General features: G+C 43.9%; 1 protein-coding gene and 1 long non-coding RNA gene across 2 annotated transcripts in view; one reads left to right on the forward strand and one right to left on the reverse strand.

Moving 5' to 3' along the window:
- dnah3 (dynein axonemal heavy chain 3) overlaps positions 1 to 12,196 on the forward strand; it is a 47,693-nt gene extending 35,497 nt beyond the window's left edge. Inside the window, exons 46-60 of the mRNA XM_065007972.1 lie at positions 133 to 439; positions 614 to 779; positions 1,061 to 1,277; positions 1,927 to 2,109; positions 2,332 to 2,530; positions 3,213 to 5,354; positions 5,628 to 5,853; positions 6,030 to 6,274; positions 6,569 to 6,685; positions 6,836 to 6,993; positions 7,652 to 7,819; positions 9,153 to 9,295; positions 10,360 to 10,564; positions 10,739 to 10,876; positions 10,949 to 12,196. Coding sequence (XP_064864044.1) covers positions 133 to 439; positions 614 to 779; positions 1,061 to 1,277; positions 1,927 to 2,109; positions 2,332 to 2,530; positions 3,213 to 5,354; positions 5,628 to 5,853; positions 6,030 to 6,274; positions 6,569 to 6,685; positions 6,836 to 6,993; positions 7,652 to 7,819; positions 9,153 to 9,295; positions 10,360 to 10,564; positions 10,739 to 10,876; positions 10,949 to 11,302 — 4,968 coding nt within the window. The 3' untranslated portion in view covers positions 11,303 to 12,196. The remainder of the gene's footprint in view (positions 1 to 132; positions 440 to 613; positions 780 to 1,060; positions 1,278 to 1,926; positions 2,110 to 2,331; positions 2,531 to 3,212; positions 5,355 to 5,627; positions 5,854 to 6,029; positions 6,275 to 6,568; positions 6,686 to 6,835; positions 6,994 to 7,651; positions 7,820 to 9,152; positions 9,296 to 10,359; positions 10,565 to 10,738; positions 10,877 to 10,948) is intronic.
- Positions 12,197 to 16,002: 3,806 nt separating this feature from the next.
- On the reverse strand, positions 16,003 to 21,138 carry LOC115106179 (uncharacterized). Its single transcript, XR_003859995.2, has 3 exons — positions 16,689 to 21,138; positions 16,510 to 16,541; positions 16,003 to 16,394 (listed from the first exon to the last, which is right to left on the reverse strand). It is a non-coding gene; the product is annotated as an uncharacterized LOC115106179 (long non-coding RNA).
- Between the last annotated feature and the right edge of the window lie 209 nt (positions 21,139 to 21,347).

A 21,347-nucleotide genomic window follows, 5' to 3' on the forward strand; every position in this document is an offset into this window, starting at 1 on the left:
GATTGTATGTTAAGCGCCTTTAGTGACCAAAGTACAGTCAGTCCTGCCCATTCTTTTACCCTTCTGATAAAGTCCATGAAAGTCTGGAAATAAGTCCATAAGTCCAAATCATGAATTGATTTATTCACCAAGAACTACGGAGTGTCAGAGTGGCGCGACGACCTAAAGCGGTTGATGCTGAAGGCGGGCCTGCAGGGCAAGAACATGGTGTTCCTGTTCAATGACAGCCAGATCAAGGATGAGGCCTTTGTGGAGGACATCAACATGCTGCTCAACACAGGCGACGTGCCCAACATCTTCCCAGCCGACGAGCGCGCCGACATCATCGACAAGGTACAGGGCATCGCACGCATGGAGGGCAAGAAGATCGACGCCACGCCACTCTCCATGTACAACTTCTTCATCGAGCGTGTCAAGGCAAACCTTCACATTGTGCTCGGTGGGTACCTTCAACATTTCATACATTTAGTATTATTACCAGGTTACCCCCCATACTTAGTCTCCTTACTGGTAATTATGATGATTTAAATCCCACATCCATTGTGGCTTTTAGAGTTACCTTGCTTTAAGAGTCTTCCTTTTTAAATAGTGATGGTGTTTGTCTTTGGAATAGCAATGAGCCCGATTGGGGACGCCTTCCGAAACCGGTTGAGGATGTTCCCCTCCCTCATCAACTGTTGCACCATCGACTGGTTCCAGGCCTGGCCTAAAGACGCTCTGGAGATGGTGGCCAACAAGTTCCTGGAGGATGTGGAGCTGGAGGACAACGTCAGGCTACAGTAAGAAACTGATACACTCATAACAGCCAGCTAGAGTGTCTCTCTCTGTAGATTTAGCTACAAGCTACGAAATAGCTATTAGCTGCTAGGCTGCTAGTAATCTGGACTAGCTAATAGTCAACAGACTAGGTACTTAATATTCAATTTCTCTTCAGCTTTCTGCAAATTGATGACCACACACTTGATGGAAATGTATATGAGCTTGACCCTTCTTGTCAATTTATTGTGACATCCATTTCATGGATTTGTTTTACCAAGTCAGTGATTTGTGTGTCTCTCAGTGTGGTGGAGATGTGTAAAACCTTCCAGGAGAGCGTGGGAGGTTTGTCCGAGAGGTACTTCTCTCAACTCAGGAGACACAACTATGTGACGCCCACATCCTACCTGGAGCTCATTCTCACATACAAGGTCCTGCTCAACTCCAAGAGGAGTGAGGTGGACACTCAGAGAAACCGCTACATTGTGGGTCTGGAGAAACTGTACTTTGCTGCATCTCAGGTAGGATAGTTTAGTCAACTAAGTCTACTTACATAAGGCCCATTTCTATTTGCTGACTTACAATGCTTTGGTACAGAGTTAACAGATAACTATGGCCTATTTTGACATGTGATTGACAGAACAATCCCCATTGTGGAAATTATGAGGCCTCGGTGTCCCGTCTTAAAGATGCACTGTGCAGAAATTGGTCCACCATTTCATTGTTGCTAAAATGTGAATTTCTGTTTATGTGACAAAACAAGTATAGAGTAGAGAATCATTGTACCATCTAAACACTGTGAAATGTATTTTCCATAACAAAAAATTCCATAACAAAAATGTTCAGCTGTTTGGAGCTGGTGTACAAAACCGAACGTAAAATATGTTTAAACAAAACTTAGGAATGGAAGCATAGAAATAACACACATAGAACAGATATCGCTTCTTAGACTTGCTTTTAATGAGAATTGCAGATCTATAACTCACATTTCTATGTGAATAAGTTACATATTGCAGCTTTAACCCTTTAACGTACAATAAAGCCTAATTAATCAATACAAAGAGCAAAAACTCACATTGTAAAGTCCCTAAATTGACTAAAATTATGATAAAAGCCTTAAACACTCGGCCCCTTCCATCTGAATGACTCCACTCCATGTTGGCTCCACAGGTATCGATAATGCAGGAGGAGCTGACCGCCCTGCAGCCAGAGCTGATCCAGACATCAGCTGAGACAGATAAGATGATGGTCAACATTGAGAAGGAGACAGTAGTGGTGGATGCTAAGAAAGAGCTGGTGTTGGCAGACGAGAAGGTTGCCAACGACGCGGCTGCAGCAGCCAAAGCTATAAAGGTACATCTACACTGTCACTTTACAACACGTTGTATCATTCAGATCGACTCACACTAGAATTATAAAGACGATATACTGTAAATTACATATTTGGCGCTGCACATTCAAATTACAATTAGCTTGGTATCTGTAATATTAGAACTGCCAGCAAGGATGAAAATGTTGACATATGACAGTAGTTTCTATATTAAAAGTGAGTGACTGCCTGCTGTTTGTGTTCAGGATGAGTGTGAGGGTGACCTGGCAGAGGCCATGCCTGCCCTTGAGGCTGCCCTGTCAGCTCTGGACACCCTGAAACCCTCAGACATCACAGTGGTCAAGTCCATGTCAAACCCTCCAGGTCTGGTCAAACTGGTCATGGAGTCCATCTGCATCATGAAAGGCATCAAGCCAGAGAGGAAGCCCGATCCTGGTGGCTCAGGTAAGCACTCATTGCATTGTAAAGGAGACACTAATATTGTTTTATCAAATTGTAATGTACTCAACGCCAGCTGTGCCACCAGAGACCCTGGGTTCGCGCCCAGGCTCTGTCGCAACCGGCCGCGACCGGGAGGTCCGTGGGGCGACGCACAATTGGCCTAGCGTCGTCCGGGTTAGGGAGGGCTTGGCCGGTAGGGATATCCTTGTCTCATCGCGCACCAGCGACTCCTGTGGCGGGCCGGGCGCAGTGCACGCTAACCAAGGTTGCCAGGTGCACTGTATTTCCTCCGACACATTGGTGCGGCTGGCTTCCGGGTTGGATGCGCGCTGTGTTAAGAAGCAGTGTGGCTTGGTTGGGTTGTGTATCGGAGGACGCATGACTTTCAACCTTCGTCTCTCCCGAGCTCGTACGGGAGTTGTAGCGATGAGACAAGATGGTAGCTACTAAAAACAATTGGACACCACGAAATTGGGGAGAAAAATGGGTCAAATTAAAAAATGTTTATTTTTATTTTTATGTACTGTATGGGCCCTACTTTAAATGTTTATCATCAAACTGATAATTTATGTAATATTAAATTACACAGATGAAAGCATGAAAGCAGATACTTTTCTGTAAATATGTTTGAAAGACTATGGGCTTAATTATGTATTTTTTCTATGTTTGATTATTTGTCTTGCAGGTAAGATGATTGAGGACTTCTGGGGCCCCTCCAAGAAGCTCCTGGGAGACATGAAGTTCCTGGAGAACCTCAAAGCCTATGACAAAGACAACATCGCTGCCGCCAACATCAAGAAGATCCGCGACAAATTCATCGACAACCCCGAGTTCCAGCCCTCCATCATCAAGAACGTCTCCTCTGCCTGTGAGGGCCTTTGTAAGTGGGTGCGGGCCATGGAGGTGTACGAGCGTGTGTCCAAAGTGGTGGCCCCAAAGATAGAGAAGCTGAAGGAGGCTGAGGACGAGCTTGGGGTGCAGATGCAGATGCTGTCAGTGAAGAGAGCTGAGCTGAAGGAGGTGGTGGACAAGCTCCAGGACCTGAACGACACGTTTGAGGCCATGTGCAACAAAAAGAAAGACCTGGAAGAAAACATTGAGCTGTGCTCCCAGAAGTTGATCAGGGCAGAGCAGCTGATTGGAGGGCTGGGTGGGGAGAAGGACAGGTGGACGGAGGCTGCCCGGCTGCTGGGGATCAGGTACACCAACCTGACAGGCGATGTGCTCCTCTCCTCCGGCACTGTGTCCTACCTGGGGGCCTTCACCGTGGACTACCGTGTGGAGTGCCAGCGGGAGTGGCATCTGCTCTGCCAGGCCAAGAAGGTGCCATGCTCCGAGGACTTCACCCTCAGCAACACCCTTGGCAACCAGGTGTCCATCCGGGCATGGCAGATTGCCGGCCTGCCCGTCGACTCCTTCTCCACTGACAACGGCATCATCGTGTCCAACTCACGCCGCTGGCCCCTCATGATCGACCCGCAGGGCCAGGCCAACAAGTGGATCAAGAACATGGAGAAGGCCAACAAGCTGGCCGTCATCAAGCTGTCAGACGGCAACTATGTGAGAACACTGGAGAACTCCATCTCGTTCGGCACCCCTGTTTTACTGGAGAACGTTGGAGAAGAACTTGATGCAGTACTGGAACCGGTACTGCTGAAACAGACCTTCAGACAACAAGGTGTGGAGTACATGAAACTAGGAGAGAACATTGTGGAGTACTCCAAAGACTTCCTCTTCTACATGACCACCAGCCTGAGAAGCCCTCACTACCTCCCTGAGGTGGCGGTTAAAGTCTGCCTGCTCAACTTCATGATCACCCCACTGGGTTTGGAGGACCAGCTTCTGGGCATCATGGCCGCCAAGGAGAAACCAGAACTAGAAGAGAAGAAGAACCAGCTGATCCTGGAGAGTGCCGCCAACAACAAGCAGCTGAAGGAGATTGAGGATAAAATCCTCAAAATCCTGTCTTCCTCAGAGGGTAACATCCTAGAAGACGAAACAGCCATCAAGGTCCTGTCTTCCTCCAAGGTGCTGTCCGAGGAGATCTCGGAGAAGCAGAAGATTGCTAGTGTCACAGAGAAGGAGATTGACGACACTCGCATGGGCTACCGGCCTGTGGCCGAGCACTCGTCCATCCTGTTCTTCTGCATCTCGGAGCTGGCCAACATAGAGCCCATGTACCAGTACTCGCTCACCTGGTTCATCAACCTCTACCTGCAGTCCATCGCCCAGAGCTTGAAGAGCGACGACCTGGCCACCCGCATCGAGAACATTGTGGAGCATTTCACCATCAGCATCTATAACAACGTGTGCCGATCACTCTTCGAGAAGGACAAGCTGCTCTTCTCCTTGCTCCTCACTGTGGGCATCATGCAAGGCAAGGGCCAGGTGGATGACACCATCTGGCGCTTCCTCCTCACCGGTGGCATTACTCTGGACAACCCCGACCCCAACCCCGCTCCTGAGTGGCTCTCCGACAAGTCCTGGTCAGAAATCGTAAGAGCATCCAAGCTGCCAAACTTAGAAGGTCTCTTCGAGCACGTCCGAGACAACATTCCCAAGTGGAAGAAGATCTACGATTCGGGGAAGCCTCACGAGGAGCAGCTGCCTGACAGCTGGAGGATGCTGGTGGGGATGCATCGCATGGTGGTGCTGCGCTGCTTCAGGCCGGACAAGCTGGTTCCGGCGGTGCAAGAGTTCATTGTGGACAACATGGGGCGCAGCTACATTGAGCCCCCGACCTTCGACCTGGCCGGGAGTTACAACGACTCCAACTGCTGCTCTCCTCTCATCTTTGTGCTCTCTCCAGGATCTGATCCCACTGCGGGTAATTCATTAGAGATACCTGTGACTTTTGAGCTGTATTCTGTGCTTTAACTTAGGTTTTGGATATTTATTTGTTTTTTTGTGTGTCCTGCTCACTTAACTTATTGAATTATGATGCATCAAGAAATTATTCAGAAATAATAAGAAACTAAACTAGTCTTTAACCAACTTTACATACATCTGTTATACATCTGCATTAAAGAGGTCACATCTGATTGGAATTTTGAGTGCTCAAAAGTTCATACCAGTACTTAAATGTTCCTTTGGTCTCCAGGTCTGCTAAAGTTTGCTGACGACCTTGAAATGGGGGGCAGTAAAACCCAGACCATCTCCCTGGGCCAGGGCCAGGGGCCCATCGCAGCCCTGATGATCAATGCTGCCATCAAGGATGGCACCTGGGTGGTGCTACAGAACTGTCATCTGTGCACCAGCTGGATGCCCGCCCTGGAGAGGATCTGTGAGGAGGGCATCACCCCCGAAAACACCAACCCCACCTTTAGGTCAGCCGTTGCAGGGCAGGGGGAGTTTTTATCTATTATAGCCAGTGGCCAGGCAGTTGATTTGTAATACCCTGGTTGTAATACTCTGGTTGCTTATGATCCTATACATTTGTATTGCCTACAAATAAAACCAAGAGCAACAAAGTAAACTAACACTATCATTGCTAACTCCACAGGTTGTGGTTGACCAGTTACCCGTCTGACAAGTTCCCAGTCAGCATCCTGCAGAACGGGGTGAAGATGACCAACGAGCCGCCCAAGGGGATGAGGGCCAACCTGTTCCGCTCCTACGTCAGCGACCCCATCTCCGACCCCACCTTCTTCAACAGCTCCAAGAAACAGGAGGCGTGGCAGAAGCTGCTGTTTGGTCTCTGCTTTTTTCATGCTCTGGTGCAGGAGAGGAGGACCTTCGGACCTCTAGGTGAGACTAACACTCTTCTATGATTCTCTTTTCTTTCTTTTTACCCCTTTTTTCTTAAAACAAAATGTTCTCCCCTTCTCAGTCCATTCCAGTCACTGAAATTGTTTTTTGGTGTTTTCCCTCATCCAATACCTTTGTTGTTCCTTCTCTCTTTCTTTCTCTCTCTGGGGAAACACATTTTCCTCCAGTATACGTCATGATGAACGAATAATGTCACCGCATTGAATATCCTCTCTTATAACTTGAGTTAAAGGGTCAAATCTTGTATTTTTTTTTCTCGCATTTCACCCCAAGGTTGGAATATCCCGTATGAGTTCAATGAGTCTGACCTGAGGATCAGTATGACACAGATCCAGATGTTCCTGGATGAGTATGAGGAGATTCCTCTGGAGGCCCTCTCCTACCTAACTGGTGAGGCTCTCACAGACACAGCTGTGTGGATTGGTATAGAGGGAGAGAGAGACTGTATCACATAGCAATAAAAGAGGTTCATTCTCTGTTTCATTCTCTGAACTAGTGGAAGACAGACACATTTTCTCTCTCCCTTTCTCTCTCTTTCAGGTGAGTGTAACTACGGTGGCAGGGTGACGGACGACAAGGACAGGCGTCTGCTGGTGTCTCTCCTGTCCATCTTCTACAGCAGGGAGCTGATAGAGCAGGAGGGCTACCACGTATGTGAGGGAGACATGTACTATATCCCCCCTCACGGACCGTACCAGGTACTACTGTCACCTCCATCATATCTTTATCATACAAGATGGCGGACTGTCATATCCATAGACGATGATATTTTTATAGAGTTGCCCTTAAGGTTCAGATATTTGTTGTCACCTTAATGATTCAGGGGTCAGGAAGTGCATTGGGGATAGAGTGATCTGATCCTAGATCTGTGGTTAGGGGCAGTCTACTGGTATCTGCTTAGATTTTGTCACACCCTCTGTCTGGAGCCTCTGGACCACATTGCCAGGTCAAGCATAAATTGGCATTTAGACTGCTAAATAATTTGTGAAATAGTTCAACAAATAGCTACCTGAACTATCCGCATTGACCCTTTTTGCTCTTCACATACGGTGCTGCTACTGTTTACTGTCACTTTATTCCTAGTTATGTACTTCAAATACTTCGTACCCCTGCACATCGACTCGGTACTGGTACCCCTTGTATATAGCCACGTTATAGTTACTCATTGTGTATCTATTACTTTTATTATTAAGTGTTTTACTTTTCTATCATTTCTCTATCTTCTTTCTCTCTGCATTGTTGGGAAGGGCCTGTAAAGTAGCATTTCACTGTTAGTCCGCACCTGTTGTTTACGAAGCATGTGACAAGTACATTTTTATTGGATTTGAACAAATTTGTACTGTTTGTCTTTTCAAGACCTATGTTGATTACATCCGCAACCTACCCATCGCGGCGGAACCTGGCGTGTTTGGACTCCACAGCAATGCTGACATCACCAAGGACAACCAGGAGACCAATCAGCTGCTGGATGGAGTGCTGCTGACACTTCCCAGGCAGACTGGAGGCGGGGCTAAATCCCCTCAGGTTAGTTGGACAGTGGACACTAGGGTTGAATGGCGGGAACCCGGTTACTGAGATTTACCGGGATTTACTGTCCAAAACCACTCCCTTTTCCCAGGATAAATAACTGTGAGAAACCAGTAAATTATAATAAATTATTTATATGAACAGCAAGGCGTGAAATGGAACTGTTAAATTATATGCAGAGTCTAAATCTGGCTTCTCTATGGCCTCTGCATGATGAATCACCAACGCTCAGGGTGGGGACAGACAGCCCATCTCAGTATGGAGCGATGCTCACAATGCATGTAGACCTATCATCTCATGGTTTTTCTTGTGACAGGTAAACCTGCATTTGCTGCAGCAAAGCCTGTAATACAGAAATATAAAGACCGAATGCGCATCTAATTGACCCATCTCCACCTGGCTTTCGGGGTCACCTTATTTCTTAATTGTAAAGATGAGTTTTTTAAAATTTAAGCTGCAGAGTTTTAAAACAACAACACTTGAATATCGTGGCTTTAAATCAATACAAGTGCGAGCTATCTCACCCAGTCTTTCTCTGCCTCCATCAACTCCATTCAAATCGCATCCAAAATAGGTAATCCTGTTCTAGATTGATATATAGCCCTATATATAGATGTCCTAGCCTACCTCTTTCAGGTAATACATTCAATTCAGTATTAGCCTTATATTCAGCTAATTAATGATGGGTTATGCATAATAAGCTTCTAACTTATGTCTCTTGCGCAATACGCACGCACCTCTGCTCTGCTGGCCTCTCTCCTTAAAAAAACGCCCCTTAGCTCTTGGGAGTCCCCTGCAGGAAAAGCTAGACTAGAGTAGCTTGCTGGACATGACTTTTTCTCGCATTTCTTATATCAATTCGACGAGGGACGGAAGCTCTTGTTTGCTGACGGCACAATCATTTGGGCTTTTCTGAGTTTGGGATTATTAAATGTCTTTAATGTAGGGCTCATGAAGTGGATTTAATGCATCTCATCGGTCTCAGGTAGCATCAGGGCTGATTGTTTTAAATCAAAGCTCTAATCAAATCCAGAGAGAGGCTTATTTATATGCTTTATAACGCTTTTTAATGACACTTCCGTTTTTTTACTACCTAGGAGAAAAGTGATTTATTCTCCGGATGGAACATTTGTAAAATCCCGGGAAAATATTCACCTGTACTGGACACTTCTCTGTGTGATCAAAACCTGTACATTCTCACAGACCGGCACTTTATGTGGATAAGAAGTTGTGATGCCTCAGAACAAGCCCTGATATGTCAGCTCTGTACAAAAGCTTCAATTGTTTTGAATGTATTATACTGGTAGTTATATCTCTTTGATTACTACAGGAAGTGGTTGATGAGCTTGCGGAAGACATCCTGTCCAAGCTGCCAGCAGACTTTGACATCCAGATGGTGATTAACAAATACCCAGTGATGTATGAGGAGTCCATGAACACTGTGCTGAGACAGGAACTGATCCGCTTCAACAGGTAAATATCATGATCTGGAATAAAGAAACAGGGGGTCAGGAAGTGTAGCGTTTCAAATGGACACAATGAATGCACTCATAAAATACTTACTCTACATCTGGCCATGGTAATTGGAGTCTTATGGTCAATTGATTAAAAGCAAAGTAAAATGTTTTGTGTCCCACATAGGGTTGCAAAGGGAGGGTATATTACTGGTTATGTTCAATGATTTTATAGACTTTATCACGTTTACAACTAGTGGCCTTTTTGGATACTTCAGATTATCACAGGTGTCTGTAATTATCTCTGGCCCTCTGTGTGGCCTTATCTGTCTCACTATTGTTTGTGGAGATATGCTCTGATGAAGGTCGACTGACTGAAAGCTCAGCCTCTTATTCAAATAAATGGGCATCTGACTGGAATTGTGCAGACATTCTTTCCCTGTTTCTCCAGTTTAGCATTTTGCCTCCAGCACTTTCACTAATCGGTTTTGAATGTGCAGTATTTTCTGTCTATTATCTACATGGAATTTTCATCACATGTAATATCTATGAAATAAGATGATTTTAAAATAGAATGACAAAGCTGTTAAACATTATCCTAAATATATCCCATCAACTCAGTCAATAACATTGGTGTTTAATAAAAGGGTTTCAGTATGAAATATCCTTTACATTTTTATACACGTTTACTTATTTTACTATGTCAATTAGTCTTTGTTGTAAATATTGTGGTGCCAAACTGGTGGCAGTTGTGAAAAAAAGTCTATAGTTGGTAGAGTTTCATTGTTGATTAGATGTTTTTTTCATTAATTAAGCTATTTTCTCTTGAACCATATGGTTCCGCTAGAAGTTATTTAAGTATAAATTACCAACTTTGCCATAGATTACAATAGATTTGGTAAATTACCGGTAGTTTTCCAACACTAGTCCCACATTTAATTACCACTATAAGCAGTTGATTTGTACTCTGTGTAGGAATGACAGTCTGTACACAATCATTACATGCCTTTTTGGCTATGGGGAATTTGGGATTAGCAATTATGTGTTCATAACATGCTGATAATGATGCTTTGACCCCCTCAGGTTAACTCAGGTGGTACGCATCAGTCTGATAAACATTGGAAAGGCACTCAAGGGTCAGGTGGTGATGTCTTCTGAGCTGGAGAACGTCTTCAACAGTATGGTGGTGGGCAAGGTGCCGACCATGTGGTCGGCCAAGTCCTACCCGTCTCTGAAGCCTCTGGGCAGCTACGTGTCCGACCTCCTCGCCAGGCTAAAGTTTCTACAGGTCAGTTATGATCGCCAAGAGAGTGAGGGTACTGAGCTGCTCAACCCCAACTATACACATTCAAATGTGTTTAATTAAAGTTGTTTTGAGGACAGGGATTTTGTTTCCTGGGAAACTGATACTTCTGAAAGACACAAATACTGATGCATGGGAGTTGGGCTGTGTGTTTGACAGGACTGGATCAACAATGGGCCACCACCAGTCTTTTGGCTCTCTGGGTTCTACTTTACTCAGTCCTTCCTCACGGGAGTATCTCAGAACTTTGCCCGAAAGTATACCATCCCCATCGACTTCATCGGCTTTGAATTTGAGGTAAGGGAGTACAATGTAAACCTCGTCTTTGTGTCCAGTGAATGCATGGCATGACTTCCCTGTCTCTATCAGGTGACCAAGCAAGAGACCCACATGGAGAACAAGCCAGACGATGGGGCCTACGTGAAGGGGTTCTTCCTGGAAGGGGCACGCTGGGACCGGGAGAAGATGGTCATAGGAGAGTCCCTCCCCAAGATCCTCTTCGACCCCCTGCCCATCATCTGGCTCAGGCCAGGGGAGATGTCAAAGTTCCTGCATGAGAACATCTACGTGTGTCCTGTGTACAAGACCAGTGCCCGGCGCGGAACCCTGTCCACCACGGGCCACTCCACCAACTACGTAATGCCTATCGAGCTTCCCTCCGACCGGCCACAGAAACATTGGATCAACCGCGGGGTGGCCTGTCTGTGCCAGCTGGATGACTAGGCATAGCTCTGCAGACATCATACAGGATGTTAGATATGAGAGACAGACAACCAACTCACTCCTTTTAAATCGCTATTAAAGGCAGATTTGTTTGCTGGTTATTTTCAACTCGATTTCTTGATACTTTTAAAGATTGCACAGGCTGTCATATAGCCTGTGTACCAGTCTTTTTAAGCTAACATTCCACTCCTGGACACTCCTTGTCATTGCCAAAGAGACTGGCCTCTCAATGTTCAATATGCAGCCGGATTTACAGCACAGTTGCTGATTGGTTGTTGGAAACAACATGAATATTTTCCATGACAATGTTATGGATGGGGCAAATTTGGCACAATATAGAATTTGAATTTTAAGAACGGCAACAAACAAAACCGTTATGACCTGCTGAGGTAATTCCCTGGTGAGAAGCAGTGTCATAATGAGAGTGAAATGATGATACGTCAAATATTAGCCTACAAGAGTCAATCGAGCTACATTTGCTTCAGTTGCATCCCATTAATGAGAGGAAAGAAACGCAAAACTGGCACCTGTCGTCATTGCTCTCCCACATAAGCTGATCATCATGAAATTGCTTACTTTTTAATGTGTTGTGCTTGTTGCAACCTGGTCTCAGAGCATTTTTTCATGATTCTGTATGTAAATCCGAGACACTCTATTTAGTATATGTTACATTTTGTATGGTAGGTATTAGTTTGTGGTTGTCCATTACCCATTTCATATGATATGTTACGAATTACAATTCATATTATGTTATGAATTTGCTAAATGTACAATATGTTACGAATTTTCAAAATGTTTAATACGTTACGAATTCTAGCTAGGTGGCTAATGTTAGCTAGGGGTTATGGTTAAGTTTAGGAGTAAAGTTGAAGGGTTACTTAACATGCTAAGTAGTTGCAAGTAGTTGCTAATTAGCTAAAATGCTGAAGTTGTCCGTGATGAAATTCGAACTCGCAACCTTTGGGTTGCTAGACGTTCGCACTATATACCCACCCATCCACACTGACCAACCACCCTCCTTTCATTTTTGTCTTAACCATCTGTCTTATGAAACCGTACCAAACATAACATACTTAATAAATGGAGTGTCTCGGATTTATATGCAGAATAATAAGAAATGCTCTGAGACCAGGTTGCCATTTCAGTTCTATTATTTGTCCCTCCTCTCATATTAATAAGAGATTGAGTCAAGATGGGATACTTTAGGAAACTTTCAGAATGGACATAGTGAGAATTAGCGAACACACACACCCTAAAAGGACCCATCAATCAAACCCACCAGCGCACCTCAGACACAAACAAATCTCATTTCTTCTTTCCTAAAATGTTTTATTAAAAACCTAGGCCATCTGAAAGTAGGACTATGCTACATTATAGCATAATGTTAAAATAATGTTGCCTTTCAAATTAATTGACAATGAAAGTTTGAAAGGGGAGAGAGAGACAGCTATAGTATAACTTGGTTGATTATTGGTTATGGTTATGTAATTATTGTCCAAGCATGTGCTTATTCCAAAGGAAGATTTCCACAGAATTACCATCAATAAGGGATCATAGCTTTCACCTGGTCAGTCATGGATGTCATAATGTTTTGTACATCCAGTCGTTTGGGCAATTATTTTGAGCAATTAAAAAGAAAATACACTACCGTTCAAAAGTTTGGGGTCACTTAGAAATGTCCTTGTTTTTGAAAAGCAAAAATTAAAATAACATCCATTAAAATAACATCAAATTAATCAGAAATACAGTGTAGACATTGTTAATGTTGTAAATTACTATTGTAGCTGGAAGTGGGTGTTCCAATGACACGTTGTGTTAGCTAATCCAAGTTTATCATTTTAAAAGGCTAATTGATCATTAGAAAACCCTTTTGCAATTATGTTAGCACAGCTGAAAACTTGGCAGGTGTTTTTACACGTGGTCTGCCACTGCAAGGACGATCAGCTGTCCATCCTGTCTCCCTGTAGCGCTGTCTTAGGCGTCTCACAGTACTGACATTGCAATTTATAGCGCTGTCTTAGGCGTCTCACAGTACTGACATTGCAATTTATTGCACTGACCACATCTGCAGTCCTCATGCCTCCTTTGCAGCATGCCTAAGGCATGTTCCCGCAGATGAGCATGGAACCTGGGCATCTTTCTTTTGGGTGTTTTTCCAGTCAGTAAAAAGGCCTCCTCCATCTGTAAGCTGTTAGTGTCTTAATGACCGTTCCAGAGGTGCGTGTTCATTAATTGTTTATGGTTCATTAAACAAGCATGGGAAACAGTGTTTAAACCCTTTACAATTAAGATCTGTGAAGTTATTTGGATTTTTACGAATGATCTTTTAAAGGCAGGGTCCTGAAAAGGGGACGTTTCTTTTTTTGCTGAGTTTATATTAGACGAAAGAAGCACCTTGTTCTTGCTTGCTGGATATAAAATAGACTACAGCATTCACAATGAACTGGCGGGGAAGTTAAGGGTGAGAGCTTCTCTGGTATAATGTCATCACATTAGGGCTGGTGGTAAAAATGCAATAAACGGGAATCCTTTGTGCTCCCTGTGCCCAATGTTTATGTTCACAATTAAATGTATTACATCAGAATGCCCAACGTTAGAATGTTTCCAATCAAATGTATGAATTAAATTAGAACGTTTTCCTATCTGTCTAATTTGCATAAACATTGTGATTGGATGATAGCTGTGAAGGTTATCGAATCCTCTGATCTCCTGGAGCTCATTAATGATGGAACGTTCATATTTGAATATTGCCGAAAGGCGGGTCTCTTTGGCAATGACAAGGAGTGGAATGTTAGATAAAGACACTGGTACCAGGCTAGCGGTCATAGAGATGGATCCCCTTCCGTAGCAGTGCGTGGGTAAAGTCCCTGGGGAAGCCAAGCCAGAAACAAATACGCCAATTTACAACCTGTGTTGTGATAATTGCGTTGTTTGCGCTATAACCTGTTAGTTCATATGCCATGTCACCGTGAAATATAGGCCTAAGGCTGAGACAATAAGAAGACTGTGGCAGAATAAATTGAACCACACCTTTGTTTCATCACGAAGTCGGAGAACAACCTCTGTCCGGTGAATTCCACAAAGCATATTGCATGTAACAAACAGTTACATGACCCAAAGCATGTTCAAGCAAGTTCAAATGTCCAACATTTTCAGAGTACTAAAACAACCTTTGATATGGCTGTTCCACTGGATGTCATAAGGTGAAAGCACCAATTTGTAAGTCGCTCTGGATAAGAGCGTCTGCTAAATGACTTAAATGTAATGTAAATGATTTAGAACCACAGAAATAACGCTTGTGTGTGTGCAAGTAGAAAAAACATGTTGACTCACCCGACTTGTAGAGAAACACCAATGCCATCCTCCTCTGTCATGTTGACGAAACGGTCTGTCACTCTATCATACAGTACACGCTTTTAGTTTTTGTTGACCTCGGCAACCTGGCTAAAATGCTTGCTCGCTAGCCTAACTTCCTTTCATGGGCAACGATTAACCAACTAGTTAACCTGTTTACTCCGTTTCAAAAACCATAGAGGGCTGGTGGTGTGTTTACATACACTACATGACCAAAAGTATGCGAACACATGCTCCTTGAACATCTCATTCCAAAATAATGGGCATTAATAAGGAGTTGGTCCCCCCTTTGCCGCTATAACAGCCTCCATCCACTCTTCTGGGAAGGCTTTCCACTAGATCTTGGAACATTGCTGCGGGGACTTGCTTCCATTCAGCCACAAGAGCATTAGTGAGGTCAGAGTGACCACATGTTGTTGGGCAATTCGGCCTGGCTCTCAGTCGCCGTTCCAATTCATCCCAAAGGTGTTTTGATGGGGTTGACTGGCTCTGTGCAGGCCAGTCATGTTATTCCACACCGATCAACAAACCATTTCTGTATGGACCTTGCTTTTTGCACTGGGGCATTGTTATGCGGAAACAGGAAAGGGCCTTCCCCAAATTGTTGCCACAAAGTTGGAAACACTGAATCATCCAGAATGTAATTGTATGCTGTAGCATTAAGATTTCCATTCACTGGAACTAAGTGGCCTAGCCCGAACCATAAAAAACAGCCCCAGCCCCTTATACCTCCTCCACTAAACTTCCCAGTTGGCACTATGCATTGGGGAAGGTAGAATTCTCCTGGCATCCACCAAACCCAGATTAGTCCGTCGGACTGCCAGATGGTGAAGCGTGATTCGTCACTGCAGAGAACGCGTTTCCTCTGCTCCAGAGTCCAATGGCGGTGAGCTTTACACCACACCAGCCGATGCTTGGCATTGCGCAAGGTGAGCTTAGGCTTGTGTGCGGCTGCTCGGTCATGGAAACCCATTTCATGAAGCTCTCAACGAACAGTTAGTGTGCTGACGTTGCTTCCAGAGGCAGTTTGGAACCCAGTAGTGAGTGTTGCAACCAAGGACAGAAAATATATTTTTTGTGGTTGCACATTACATTTAAAACTGGAAAGCCACTAAAAGAGAGTAGCCTACTAATCTTTAACTGGTTATAGTAAGACATTGTTCCTATCAGTCAAATTTAACAGTTGATAAACTGAAGGTGGTGGTAAATGAATAAAACCTTTGTTGTGTGTATGCACTCTAATGCACTTTACTCAATAAATCCTTAAGTTTATTTTTCAACCCGACAGAGTTCATTTGACTTTTTAGTAATTCCTTGAAAGAATGAATGCAAGAGGAGTGGTTCTTTTCAAAACTCAATTTATTGAAAATATAAATATATTCAAAATAGTATCACAAATCTGTATGGCTACTTATCTTACAGGACAGACAATGCTGACATCCACATAGCAGCTCTTGTCAGGAATCACATGCATAAATACACTTGGAAATTAATGACTTTTTTCTCCAATATATAAGATGGATTTTCAACTCAACTCCTGAGATTAGCCAGTAACTTTCCTCCTGTCCTTGGTAACATCAACCCTTTCACAAGAATATAGAGTTCATCTAGTATCAGCTGTAGTATCAGCTGTCCTCATGTGACTGTAAGTAAACTGGCTGGCCTGCTTCCTCATGCGTTGCTGTGCTTTCAGCTTCCTGCCTTTCTGGGTTGCCAGTCCCATTATAAGCAGGTAGATCTGCAATGAAGGGTATGGAACCGAAATAAAACCATGACATTAGATAATAGTGAAATCACACAATATCGCCCGAGATATATAAACATTTCTTCTGGTTTAGATGTCTGTCACTTACAAGTCTTGGATAAGGATTCCTGTAATAAAGACCTGCGAAACGTAGTGGGGGAAAACATCACTCAGATTCTCACACGAAAAGCATTTAAGTGTGAACTCTAAAACATGTCTGATTTGTCCAGAGATTATTACTAAATGAAAGAATTTGAAAATGTCAACCAGGCTTTTCTTGACACTCACCAATTTCTATCCTTGTCTCACATTCTGCTAAGCACTTCTTTATTGATTCCTGATCTGTCAACTGAAAGGGATACACAGAGCAACAGATTCATCAAACAGATACAGATGATACCGAGCTACACAGACAAACATAGGGTCTGTCTTTTTGCCTGTTGGTTCTGTCTGAAGAGGGTCTGGGCCTCCTGGACAATGTACCTTCTGTCACTCACAGTGTCTTGTGGGAGTGTGGAATGCGCCCCAGGCGATCCGAAATACCCTAATATACAGTGACAGGACCTGATTACGTGTGGCTGTCGTCATTTGGTCTAAAAACAATACAACATTTAACATTACATTTAAGTCATTTAGCAGACGCTCTTATCCAGAGCGACTTACAAATTGGTGCGTTCACCTTATGACATCCAGTGGAACTGCCACTTTACAATAGTGCATCTAAATCTTTTAAGGAGGGGGGGGGGGGGGAGAATTACTTTATCCTATCCTAGGTATTCCTTAAAGAGGTGGGGTTTCAGGTGTCTCCGGAAGGTAGGGAATAGAAAAAGTAGGAAATAGCAGGGAATAGAAAAAATATATGCAAGGAGTAACTTGCCCTATATACACTGCTCAAAAAAATAAAGGGAACACTAAAATAACACATCCTAGATCTGAAGGAATGAAATATTCTTATTAAATACATTTTTCTTTACATAGTTGAATGTGCTGACAACAAAATCACACAAAAGTTATCAATTGAAATCAAATTTATCAACCCATGGAGGTCTGGATTTGGAGCCACACTCAAAATTAAAGTGGAAAACCACACTACAGGCTGATCCAACTTTGATGTAATGTCCTTAAAACAAGTCAAAATGAGGCTCAGTAGTGTGTGTGGCCTCCACATGCCTGTATGACCTCCCTACAACGCCTGGGCATGCTCCTGATGAGGTGGCGGATGGTCTCCTGAGGGATCTCCTCCCAGACCTGGACTAAAGCATCCGCCAACTCCTGGACAGTCTGTGGTGCAACGTGGCGTTGGTGGATGGAGCGAGACATGATGTCTCAGATGTGCTCAATTGGATTCAGGTCTGGGGAACGGGCGGGCCAGTCCATAGCATCAAAGCCTTCCTCTTGCAGGAACTGCTGACACACTCCAGCCACATGAGGTCTAGCATTGTCTTGCATTAGGAGGAACCCAGGGCCAACCGCACCAGCATATGGTCTCACAAGGGGTCTGAGGATCTCATCTCGGTACCTAATGGCAGTCAGGCTACCTCTGGCGAGCACATGGAGGGCTGTGCGGCCCCCCAAAGAAATGCCACCCCACACCATTTTTGTATTTTTTATTTCACCTTTATTTAACCAGGTAGGCAAGTTGAGAACAAGTTCTCATTTACAATTGCGACCTGGCCAAGATAAAGCAAAGCAAACCATGATTGACCCACCACCAAACCGGTCATGCTGGAGGATGTTGCAGGCAGCAGAACGTTCTCCACTGCGTCTCCAGACTGTCACGTCTGTCACATGTGCTCAGTGTGAACCTGCTTTCATCTGTGAAGAGCACAGGGCGCCAGTGGCGAATTTGCCAATTTTGGTGTTTTCTGGCAAATGAAAAACGTCCTGCACGGTGTTGGGCTGTAAGCACAACCCCCACCTGTGGACGTTGGGCCCTCATACCACCCTCATGGAGTCTGTTTCTGACCATTTGAGCAGACACATGCACATTTGTGGCCTGCTGGAGGTCATTTTGCAGGGCTCTGGCAGTGCTCCTTGCACAAAGGCGGAGGTAGCGGTCCTGTTGCTGGGTTGTTGCCCTCCTACGGCCTCCTCCACGTCTCCTGATGTACTGGCCTGTCTCCTGGTAGCGCCTCCATGCTCTGGACACTATGCTGACAGACACAGCAAACCTTCTTGCCACAGCTCGCATTGATGTGCCATCCTGGATGAGCTGCACTTCCCGAGCCACTTGTGTGGGTTGTAGACTCCGTCTCATGCTACCACTAGAGGGAAAGCACCGCCAGCATTCAAAAGTGACCAAAACATCAGCCAGGTAACATAGGAACTGAGAAGTGGTCTGTGGTCCCCACCTGCAGAACCACTCCTTTATTGAGGGTGTCTTGCTAATTGCCTATAATTTCCACCTGTTGTCTATTCCATTTGCACAACAGCATGTGCAATTTGTCAATCAGTGTTGCTTCCTAAGTGGACAGTTTGATTTCACAGAAGTGTGATTGACTTGGAGTTACATTGTGTTGTTTAAGTGTTCCCTTTATTTTTTTGTGCAGTGTAATTAACACCAGACTCAACCAAAGGATCCAGAGTACTGCAAAAGACTGGGGGCTCCGTTTGAATTGATATAATCTGTGCTCAAACATCATTGAATAGGTGAAAACATATACATTTAGAATATATACGGCGGTTGGTGAAAGTAAATATTCCATTACATTGCTTTGAATGATAAACAGAGGTACATTTAGTGCTGGACATGTGGGTAAATAACACATGTACATACATGTTTCAATAAACCACTAGGTGGCAATATAACATCTGAAATTAAGTAATAGTAGCAGAGACTAGATAGTTATTATAAAAATTGACAGCCGTGGTATATCAGACCGTATGCCACTGGTATGACAAAACGTTTATTTTTACTACTCTAATTCCGTTGGTAACCAGTTCATAATAGCAATAAGGCACCTCGGGGGTTTGTGATGTATGGCCAATATACCACGGCTAAGGGCTGTATCCAGGCACTCTGTGTTGCGCATAAGAACAGCCCTTAGCCATGGTATATTGGCCATATACCACATCTCCTCTGGCCTTCCTGCTTAATTATACCTCAGTGGACTAAATAGCTACTTGCTTATTCTACAACTACAGCCATTCACTGGTTTCCACAAATACAAAGTAAGAGAAAGGAAAGGGAAAGGGGGATACCTAGTCAGTTGTACAACTGAATGCATTCAGTTGAAATGTGTCTTCCGCATTTAACCCAACCTGAATCAGAGAGGTGCGGGGGCTGCCATAATCGACATCCAAGTCTTAAACATAGGCTACAACGTAAAAATGTATGAAAACAAAAATGTGCTTTTCGGTCTTAATTTAAGGTTAGCGTTAGGCTTAAGGTTAGCAGTGTGGTCAAGGTTATGGCTAGGTTTAAAATCACATTTTAAGAAGATGAATTGTAGGGTTTATGATTTTTGTGGCTGTGGTAACTAGTGACGACCCTTCCCCGGTGACTGGTTAAAAATCAAATCAAGTTTATTTATAAAGAGCTTTTAACATCAACAGATGTCACAAAGTGCGTATACAGAATCCCAAACTAAAACCCCAAATAGCAAGCAATACATGTCTTATGTAGCCTAGAATTATGCTGCGTTCAAAACAACCGGGAACTCGGAATCTCAGACTTCAGTGTGTTCTAGACAACTGGGAACTCAGAAAAAAACAAGCTCTGACTATGAAAAATTGGTTTGAATTGGTTTGAACATCCAAGTATTAATTCCAACTCGGGAACTCTGGCCTCTTTCTAGAGCTCCGACTTTCCGACCTGAAGATCACTGACGTCATGATTTGACCTAGTATTTTTCAGAGTTCCCAGTTGTCTTGAAAGCACCATTCAACCTCAGGAGGCTGAAGAAATGTGGCTTGTCACCGAAAACCCCCACAAACTTTTACAGATGCACAATTGAGAGCATCCTGTCGGGCTGCATCACCGCCTGGTACGGCAACTGCATCATCCACAACCGCAGGGCTTTCCAGAGGGTGGTGCAGTCTGCACAGCGCATCACTGGGGGAAAACTACCTGCCCTCTAGGAAGGACAAAAAGATCATCAAGGACAACAACCACCCGAGCCACTGCCTGTTCACCCCGCTATCATCCAGAAGGCGAGGTCAGTACAGGTGCATCAAAGCTGGGACCTGAAAAATAGCTTCTATCTCAAGGCCATCAGACTGTTAAACAGCCATCACTAACACAGAGAGGCTGCTGCCTACATACAGACTTGAAATCATTGGCCTCTTTAATAAATGGATCACTAGTCACTTTAATAATGTTAACATATCTTGCATTACTCATCTCATATGTATATACTGTATTTTATCCCATCTATTGCATCTTGCCTATGTCGCTAGGTCATTGCTCATCCATATATTTATATATTCTTATTCCATTCCTTTACTTAGATTTGTGTGTATTAGGTAGTTGTTGTGGAATTGTCAGATTACTTGTTAGATATTGCTGCACTGTCGGAACTAGAAGCACAAGCATTTCGCTACACTCGCAATAACATCTGCTAACCATGTGTAAGTGACCAATAAAATTAGATTTATAATGAGCTGATTCATGTTGAAAATTGTAATTTTCTAGGGGAATAAAATTAGGTCAAATATTGACTTAGTGATCGTGATCTTCAGGCCGTTGCTCTAGAAAGACGCCAGAGTTTGACCTAAATCTCTGATTTAGGTGCGTTCAAGACAATTAGGTATTTGGGAAGATAAAAGCGCCTACTGGGTAGGCGCTTTTATCTTCCCAAATACCTAATTGTCTTGAACGCACCTAAATCAGATATTTTCGAATTCCTAGTTGTTTTGAACGCGGCATATATAGCTAGTTAGTTATCTAATGCCATGTTCAAAACAACTGGGAGCTCGGAACTCCGAAATGTCCAACTTCAGTGCGTT

This window comes from Oncorhynchus nerka, linkage group LG23, assembly GCF_034236695.1.
Source record: "Oncorhynchus nerka isolate Pitt River linkage group LG23, Oner_Uvic_2.0, whole genome shotgun sequence".
NCBI classification, from domain to species: domain Eukaryota; kingdom Metazoa; phylum Chordata; class Actinopteri; order Salmoniformes; family Salmonidae; genus Oncorhynchus; species Oncorhynchus nerka.